The sequence below is a fragment of the Cyclopterus lumpus genome, chromosome 17 (assembly GCF_009769545.1).
Source record: "Cyclopterus lumpus isolate fCycLum1 chromosome 17, fCycLum1.pri, whole genome shotgun sequence".
NCBI lineage: Eukaryota > Metazoa > Chordata > Actinopteri > Perciformes > Cyclopteridae > Cyclopterus > Cyclopterus lumpus.
Genome location: NC_046982.1, coordinates 20780913 through 20790330, shown reverse-complemented (window position 1 = coordinate 20790330; position 9418 = coordinate 20780913). Strand labels below are relative to the sequence as shown.

The following is a 9418-nucleotide window of genomic DNA, read 5'->3' as shown; positions in this document are numbered from 1 at the left end:
CGAGGGAAGGTGTTTCCATCCAGAACCGATCCGAGGAACAGAAGCACTTTTTTTTACTCACCTCTTCCACCGCCTTCGTTTCTGCTTTGTGTTGCGATGACATGAGCAACTCTTCTCGACCCGAGGGCTCCTCGTCCCATCACGTCTGTGCCTTTTCCGCCTTCCACCTTTCCGTTCACGACTTTTTTCCTCCATCTCTTACTCCCTCGCCTCATCTTTAATCTTAATTACCTCTCCTCTCTCACCATTTCCCACTCTCCATTGTTGTCTCCTTTCCTAAGCCTGAGGGCACACAGGACTCATCCTCTCTCTTTCTCCTAATTGCCATCTCGCTCTCCTTCCTCCTCCACCTCCCTCACAATCATCCCTCCCGTCCGGGTCGCGATGTACTCGTCCGAGGAGCTCTGGAACGCCACCGAGCAGGTCTGGATCAACGGCTCCAAGGCAAACTTCTCTTTGCGAAGACGCGGGGAAGTCGAGGAGGAGGAGGAGGAGGGAGGAGGAGATCGGCACCCCTTCCTCACAGACGCCTGGCTGGTGCCCCTCTTCTTCGCCCTCATCATGCTGGTGGGATTAGTGGGCAACTCTCTGGTTATATATGTCATTTCCAAGCACAGGCAGATGAGGACGGCGACCAACTTCTACATAGGTGAGGAGGAGCACGAACTGGATTCGTGCACGCCGTGTTTGATTTATCACGGACTCCCGGGGCTTCGACTTCTAGATAGATACATATTTCATATTTCAAGTCTCTTTTATCTATCTAGGATCGCTTCTTCGCACGCCAACGCTGGGTTTGAAATAACATCAGGGGGCATACGAAAGGAACTGAATGAAATGTCACTCACTTTGCATTTTTGCCCAATTATTACGCAGCTAAACGGCAGCTCTGTGTAAACATGTCCACGTTTCATAAAAGAAGGTTTTGGGAGACGCATCCTGAATTCAAAAAATCTAAAACACGTGTAATGATGATCTGCTGAGAGTGTTTTGGAGACCTCGATGCATTCAATTAGGAAAAAAATGTACTTCCTGTCTATAGGACCCTATTGTTGTCTCCTTTCCTAAGCCTGAGGGCACACAGGACTCATCCTCTCTCTCTCACACATTATAAAGAGGCGGGTGGATAGATTAATCATTAATCTCAGATGTGTCAAGTAAAATAAGAGAAATCTAAGAGTGCATCGATCACGCACTGACTTGAATCTTGGCTGATTGATTCCTGTTGTCGGTCTGATGGAGCTTTGATGTCACCTGTCACTCAGGAATAACACACATAAAATAATAAAAAAGATACATGTTTTGTGCAATTCTGTGATTTGCATATTGCACCGTGTCACAACTTTAATCTTGGATAATGACCCACAGACCAGAGCGTTGAGTCAGTTTAATAACCAACATTGTTATCATAGAGCCGGCATCATCTTGCCCACCCTTTCAAAAATAATGATCCGGCTACTATGACGGGACCAGATGTGGCGTATTTTGTCAGAATGACAAAAAAAAAAGAAAATGAAGCAAGATTCCGACTGCGTTGCTGCTCTCATGGTTACCGTGAATTAGTCTGGTTCACTGGACTCAAAACACAGATAATATCCATTTAAAAAAATAAAAAAGTATATCCACTGATACAAGTATCTGATATTGACACAACTGTAGATGTACCATATCTATATGTTAAACAGCCGTGTATCTCTGTTGCAGCGAACCTGGCTGCCACTGACATCATCTTCTTGGTGTGCTGCGTCCCCTTCACGGCCACCCTCTATCCTCTCCCCGGATGGATCTTTGGCAACTTCATGTGCAAATTTGTTGCCTTTCTACAGCAGGTAAAAAGCATGAGTCATTTCACATCACATCACATAATTACATATTTCCTGGCTCAAGAAAATGTGCGTTCACACACACACCAAGAAGTGTTATTTTGATGTTCCTTCTCCAAAAAAGGACTGAAAGACGAGTATGCTCTTAAGTTTGGTTGATTAAATACTTACAGCAAATGACATTTAGGTCCAGCCAGACACCCTGAACCATGAGCAACAGCATGTGCACTGATTTCGTGACACCTTTCAAATCCATTCAATTAGGTCACAGTGTGTCCTTTTATAATTTAAGTTTAAGGTTTAGAAATCTTCGATCCCAAATGTTGCATTTCTTGACATTTCAACGAGTCAATCCCTCAAGGTCTATTTTACTCTAGATGGTACAAAGTGCTGCATTTAAGATTGAGACCATAAACTCATGTTTACAAATGAGTCTCATAGACTTCCATACAATTAAACATGTTTTTTTCCCCAACCAAAGGAGTTGCCCCCTGCTGGCCATTAGAAAGAATGCACTTGTGCGTTTCCTTTACGCTCCGGAACAGGAAGTTGCCTTTCTGGGCGGCACTTCCTGTTTATTTGTTGTTGACCCAATGCACAATTTAAGGGATGACAGCTCTCTGTGTCGAATAAAAACCTATCGCACGTGAGCATTTATTCATTTTTTGGCCTTTGGAGTGGTGTCTGTCAACAAAAAGTGAGAATGAAGCTTCTCCAAGACGACGCATCATGAGGGGTGCACGTACACACTTCTGTTTGATATATTTTATATAGTAACATCGAACAACGTGCATTCCTCAGTTGAGGAATCGGCTTACAGTTTGGATAAATGCATCATGAAGGAGAAGCCAAGCTAAAGATTGCAACCTGTTGACTTCGTGCAGCTTATTCAAAGAGGATAAACAATTAAAATATACTTAAACCCATAGAGCGGGGCACTGTAATTACACTTTATTAATATGCACTAATAACTGTGGAGGAATAACAATATGCTCCTTTGCCCCGCTGTCACTGAGGATCGTACAGAAGTGTGATTTTAATAAGCAACGTGTCGATAACGCTGTCCTCGGGTGAAGTGAAGCTTCCTTTAGGAAGCCGAGCGTGACATTTACAAAAATACATTTTAAAGTTAGAACATTTTCTTTTGAAAACGACATAACGTCCGTTACATAACTTTCAGTGACGTGAAGTAATTACATAACTTAAAGCGACTGTTGGTCAGTGGATAGCAGGTCCGTCTTTCAATCAGGGGGTTGGTGGTTCAATCCCCACCCTAGTCGATGTGTCCTTGAGCAAGACACTTAACCCTGAATTGTTCCCTGTAGCTGTTCTACAGTGTGTTAATGTAACATTATTGTAAGTCGCTTTGGATAAAAGCGTCAGCTAAATGACATGTAATGTAAAAAAAAAATTTTTAAAAATGAGTGGCAGGCCTCGGCATGATTACTGGGAGGCGGAAGTCTCGACACTCATTAGCATTCATTAATTTTTAAATTGATAAATATTGAACACCGGAAAAAAAAGAGGAATATGAGAAAAAGAACGTTTTACAGTGAAAACCAGCCGCCTGTCAATCACGTGTTCTGCAAAACAACATTAAGAATGCAAAACACCTCCTTTCTCACGCAACATTTACTAATAAAACCAGCGGGACGAAACTTGTTATTGATTTTCCCCAATATCTTGCTCAAAGGTTGTTCGCTCTATTGTAACGAGTTATATAATAAAGATATATATATATATATACGTATATAAAATGAAGTTGCAGCCTGCGTCTGTTTATCTTGAGAATGGAAGCAAATTTAAACAAGGTCTAGTTCAATAATGTATTATGTAGTTCAATAAACTCTTAAAACCATAAATTGTCTTTTTTAACAGATTAAACAAACTAGTTATTGAGCTTTGGAGGAGTTGGCAGGCACATTTCTATATCTTTGGACGTATACATATATATTGATATTTAGATAATAAGATTGTTTTTCCAAAAATAAAGTCATATTTAAAGGATTTGCCTTTTTCTAACATTGAAGACAACGTAAAACCAGGACGTGAACACCAGTGACCAGTGGCACTAACAAGCAACATAACACACAACTTTATTTCCCACGACTTTGAAATAAATAAAAAGGAATATAGATGATCTGAATGTATTCTCTTTGCAACGCCTCAGTCCATTCATCTGAATATACATTATGCATTGAAGATAACAAGGGTAGTGTTGAGGGATGGTTGGTACACCCCGCTTCCTCAGGGTGCCCCCCAACATTGAACTCCTCGTGACACCCCTTTCTGATTCCCTCATCACCCTTGAAGCAGGGTAATGGGTGCTGCCATCGCAGTCGCACATAAGAGCGCCAGAGAGAGAGAGAAAGGCAGAGATGTCGTATAAGAGGACCATTTTGGAAAAGAGAACTTCTGACCCCTCATTTGTCGCCGCTGCTGCTGCACACATTTCAAACCACATATAACACTCAGAGGTCCGTGTGGTTGAAGTGAGAAGAGGATGAAAGGACGTGCTTAAAGGGTTTCATTCTGCGCGACTGAAAACACAATCTACAGATGTGCATGAAGGGAAAAAGCCTCAATAGAGACTTTACTCAAGGAAAAGGACAGAATCTACTGACATTATGTTGTAGAAGCCAGTTTATGTTACATGACATTTAGAGACTCTGAGTCATAGTTTGCGAGTACGCATCTCTGGAATTACACATTAAGCCTGAACTTACCATTGTGGTGTGCCCGCATGCTTTCGATTGAATAAAGCACCAGTAAAAAATGAAATTGAATGATTTGTTCGCATGCTAATTAAAAAAATACTCCGCTCAGCTTCCCCCGTCTGTATGCCCATTCCTCCCTCTGATCTTTAGTTTGAAAGAGCTTGTTAGCAAAAACCTTCGAAGTTGGAACTTCCCTTTTTTGTTTCTTAATGAGGGGATTGAATACCAGGGTGGATGCACAAGGCCAGTTTATGTTGCATTAGGTCTCCCAAAACTAATTAGAAGTTTGTGAGAAAACAGCTTCATCTAGTTTGATATGCAACATGCTGCACAATGTGTGGAGCATTGCTTGTAAAAACAATTTGTATTGCCTGGAAATTGTGTTTGGCGAAGTCTCTGTGGATAAATCTGCATTTATTTGAAGTAGAAACTGTGATTTGAGATGAACGGCTACGCAACATAGATTTAAAATGAACATTCAAGGAAACCAAGACCACTTTAGAATAAGTGATTTGTCTTGTTACAACTATTACTTTGAATGCCAAATATATACACGGCACTCAATTGCAGACAAATCAAGTGAGTGAGTGAGTGAGTGAGAGGCGTCAGGTGACAGATGTAAAATGGCAATGCAGGCTGGGGGGTCCTATATGTCTCCAACCCCCTTTTCCTTGAAGTTATGAGTTAAAGGAAAGATGCGCAGGAGAATTCTAAAGGACTTAGGAAAAGACAAACGCAGCTTTATTTATAACACATTTTGGAAAAGTGAGTACAGTGGATAAAAGTCAATGGTGTAAAATTCAAGTAAAGGTTCCTTTCCAAAACAGTCAGTCAGTGTGACTGCAACTCGTTGGACCTCCGGAGTAATGGCTCTTTAGGACTCGAAGAAAACACATTGCTTTTCTAAAAGAAGCTTCATTAATAAAAAATATGCTTTGACTGCAGCAGAACACAGAATCAGGTTTCTATACCTTTTGTTTGGTTCTGACGATTGAGGGAAACTTAATGGCAATGTTTTTTCTCGGGAGATGGAGCACTGGGATAGGACATCTTGACCTAAACTTCAGCCTAAACATAAAAGACTTTGAACATGCTGAGCTGCTACTGGTGGATATTGGAAAAACAGACACACGTTTTCCTATTCACTCCAAATATATTCGCAATGACAAACTAATAGGCTGCAAGTTGAATTTCTTTGCAGGGTTGTAAGTTGGGGTTTTGCCGAACAGAACATGTGTAAATGTGTGTTTCACTGTCTTTTCCAGGTGACGGTCCAAGCCACCTGCATCACTCTGACGGCCATGAGCGGGGACCGCTGTTACGTCACCGTCTACCCTCTGAAATCGCTCCGCCACCGCACCCCAAGGGTCGCAATGATCGTCAGCATCTGCATTTGGATCGGTACACCCCTGCTCATTTATTAACGAAAGTTACTTAATGAATTCACAGCAAAGCGAATGAATAATTAAGACCGCTTGAATGTAAAGTTCTTAAGGGGAAATATAGCTTGCATGATGAAGTAAGACGGACCCTTGTGCTTCCCAGGCTCCTTCATTCTGTCCACCCCAATTTTAATGTACCAGCGTATCGAGGAGGGCTACTGGTACGGACCGAGGCAGTACTGCATGGAGAGATTCCCCTCGAAGACGCACGAGAGGGCGTTCATCCTCTATCAGTTCATTGCTGCCTACCTGCTGCCGGTCCTCACCATCTCCTTCTGCTACACCCTGATGGTGAAGAGGGTGGGCCAGCCCACCGTTGAGCCCGTCGACAACAACTATCAGGTACGAACACGGTTCGCTTTGCTTCGTTTTTCTGCTAAATTCATATATTTCTTGACTTATAGCTTAAAGATTTGACTGTAAGCTCCTAATTGTCAGCTAATTAAAAGTTAGAAACGGTCTTTTCTTTTCTGGTGACACTTTCTTTCCCCTTTACGGAGGTTGTTGTCTTGCTTCGATAATTGCTGTCTTTGAAAAATGTCTCTTAAAGCAGCTTTAATTAAGCAAAAAGGCTTTCTGTAATGTTAAACTGTCAATTGTAATAACACACCAAGAGATAACCACCTCTGCTGTTCCCTTTGGCTCTATTGTTCTAGTTTTTACAGCCTGTAGATTAAATTGCTGGTTAATGCTCCCTACTCAAACAGTTGCAGTAGGCTTTTATTTAAGTGAATTAGGTCTAAAAACCACGTACATACGTTACCTGCTCAGCACCAAATGACATGTAGACAACATTTAGTGACCAGTTCATGAGCATTTAGCATCCCTAAGCAGCTGATGAGACCTCAAAGGAGAGTGAACCAGGTGGCCAGACGCGTTCCTGACAGACCAACACATTCTCACATCAATGCGTCACATGTTGTAGCTTCGTCAGTGGTGCTAAGCGTCAAAGAAGGAAGCTCTTTGTACCCCTATGGCGTCCGTTTTGGGACTCATCGGTGACGGTGTGTCAATATACGCGTGTTACGTCTTCACAGGAAGTTAGATTGAGGCAACCAACACCAATTTAGTGAGGTTTTAGAAAAAATGGTTGACGTTAACTCGACGATATACGCAAAAGGGAGAGCTGTCGGGTTTCCACGTTTCAAATGAAAAGCAAGCTCGAGCTTGCTTTTCATTTGAAACGTGGAAACCCGACAGCTCTCTCTCGATATTTGCTCGTCTCGAGTCGCGTGAGCCAAACGAGACACTGTTTTGTTGTTTCAACCCTTAATCCGTCCAGTTGGTGTCGAGCTAGCTTATCGCTAACGTTTGCACAGGTGTACATTGGCTGTTGATAAAACACAGATTCCCAAAAAAAACTGTCCGGTGAAAATGAACTTTACCGTGCGAACGCCAAACTCTTCATCCTCCTCAGGTCAACCTCCTGTCCGAGAGAACCATCAGCATCAGGAGCAAAGTCTCCAAGATGGTGGTGGTGATCGTCCTCCTCTTCGCCATTTGCTGGGGTCCCATCCAGATCTTCGTCCTCTTCCAGTCTTTCTATCCCAACTACCGGATCAACTACGCCACCTATAAGATAAAGACGTGGGCCAACTGCATGTCCTACGCCAACTCGTCGGTCAACCCCATCGTCTACGGCTTCATGGGCGCCACCTTCCAGAAGTCCTTCAGGAAGACCTTCCCGTTTCTGTTCAAGCACAAGGTCAGAGACAGCAGCATGGCGTCCAGGACCGCCAACGCCGAGATCAAGTTCGTCGCCGCGGAGGGAGGCAACAATAACAATGCAACAAATTGAATCTCGCTATTAAAAAAACAACAACAACAAAAACAGCAAGAATGAGATTATCGTTTCTTATCCAGAGAAATCGCTGCAAGAAGACATTAAAAACCAACATGGGTTTTTAAACTGTGTGAATGTAGAGCAGTTGGCTGACTTTGTTTGGCAGAGGTATTTTTTTTTTTTGAAATACTACTAATTAAAGATGTTAATGTGGGGGAAACAAGAGATTGGTAACACAGATGGACACTAACGGTGTTTGGCACAATACGTCAACCTGCCTGACAGCCAAGGCCAGGCAGCGCCGGCACGTTGCGTCATCTCACCGCGCTGCCAGAAACACCAGAGGACAGCCGCACACATCGGATGACGAGAGGGGAAACTTTTTTGGCCCGAGTCCTGATACTATAATCCCTGTAAGATCCTGGCTGTGCAGTTTTGTTACACACTATTCATCATGTGGACAGCTGATGATGTTATGTGCTCTAAGACACATGGGAATACGATATTTTTTGGAAACGTCAATGGGCGATTATCACTCGAGAACAGATGCCTGTGGACATGTGTTTTTTCTTTCCCTCGATGGACTGGCGGCCTGTCCAGGGTGTCCCCTGCCTTCGCCCTATGTCAGCTGGGATAGGCTCCAGCGCCCCCGCGACCCTAATGAGGATAAGCGGTATTGAAAATGGATGGATGGATGTTTTTTTTCTTCTTTTTTTTTCTATTTGTTCCAATCAGTGGAGAGAAAGAGAGAGAAATTCAAAAAGGCCATTCTGGGAAGCAGCGAACACTTTGACGTTGAACTTAACCGAAAAGATTTTAATAAGCACCTCTAAAGATCAGCAAGTAACACATATTGGATTTGTTTAAACAGGCTGTTGTTCATCAATAAATATATATATACATATATATATATATATATATATGAAGGTGTTGATAGGCGTATTCCCCCATGTTCCACCCTTTAGGGTAAGATGCATCATAATGAAGTTGTTATGATTTAAGAGTTTATAACTTGTAAATAGCATTCATTTCATATCGGAGGTTGTAATAAATATTTTTTCAATATCTCGCTTAGCAATTGACAATACAGAAAGTCCAGCGTTTAATGTATTTTCCGCCACATTTAATTGATATGATGTTATATCGTCAGTTCACGTTTTTTTTTTTTTTTAATCCTCAAACAAACTTCGTAAACCATGAAACCGTCTTCAGTCGTCTCGCTGTGAACGCTGTATTAACACACTGTCATATCATTCCTTTAAATAATTGAACCGCCATTGGATATTGTTCATTGGTTGTATTGTGAACACGCACAATAGACCTAAACACTAAACATCAGCTGTGCTTATTTTTCACGTGTTCCCAACATCGTGTGGTTAAGTTAGCAAATACCTCGCTGTTGTCCGTCGTAGATTATGATGGGTGTGGCGTCGGACAAACACAAGGAGGTGTTCTGTTTCTTTTTTTCTCCCCTCCACAATAACAATAAGCTCAGGTTAACATGGGGGTCAACGTTTGTTTTTGGGTCTGACTCCAACAAAACAAGCCAGCAATCCAACCGAATGACAGTGTTGACGAGTGGGAGCCGGCTGAAGCAGAGGTTATAACCGGTGAAGCATGGACAGTGTTTGCCTTTTCTTTTGTGCGCCACAC

At 42.4% G+C, this 9418-nt stretch overlaps 1 protein-coding gene across 1 annotated transcript; it reads left to right on the top strand.

Moving 5' to 3' along the window:
- The first annotated feature begins 384 nt into the window (after positions 1-384).
- On the top strand, positions 385-7827 carry kiss1ra (KISS1 receptor a). The gene is made up of 5 exons (XM_034555489.1): positions 385-649; positions 1705-1829; positions 5806-5941; positions 6086-6324; positions 7400-7827. The coding sequence occupies exons 1-5, from the start codon at positions 385-387 to the stop codon at positions 7778-7780; spliced, it is 1146 nt and encodes a 381-aa protein (XP_034411380.1). The 3' UTR covers positions 7781-7827.
- Positions 7828-9418: the final 1591 nt, after the last annotated feature.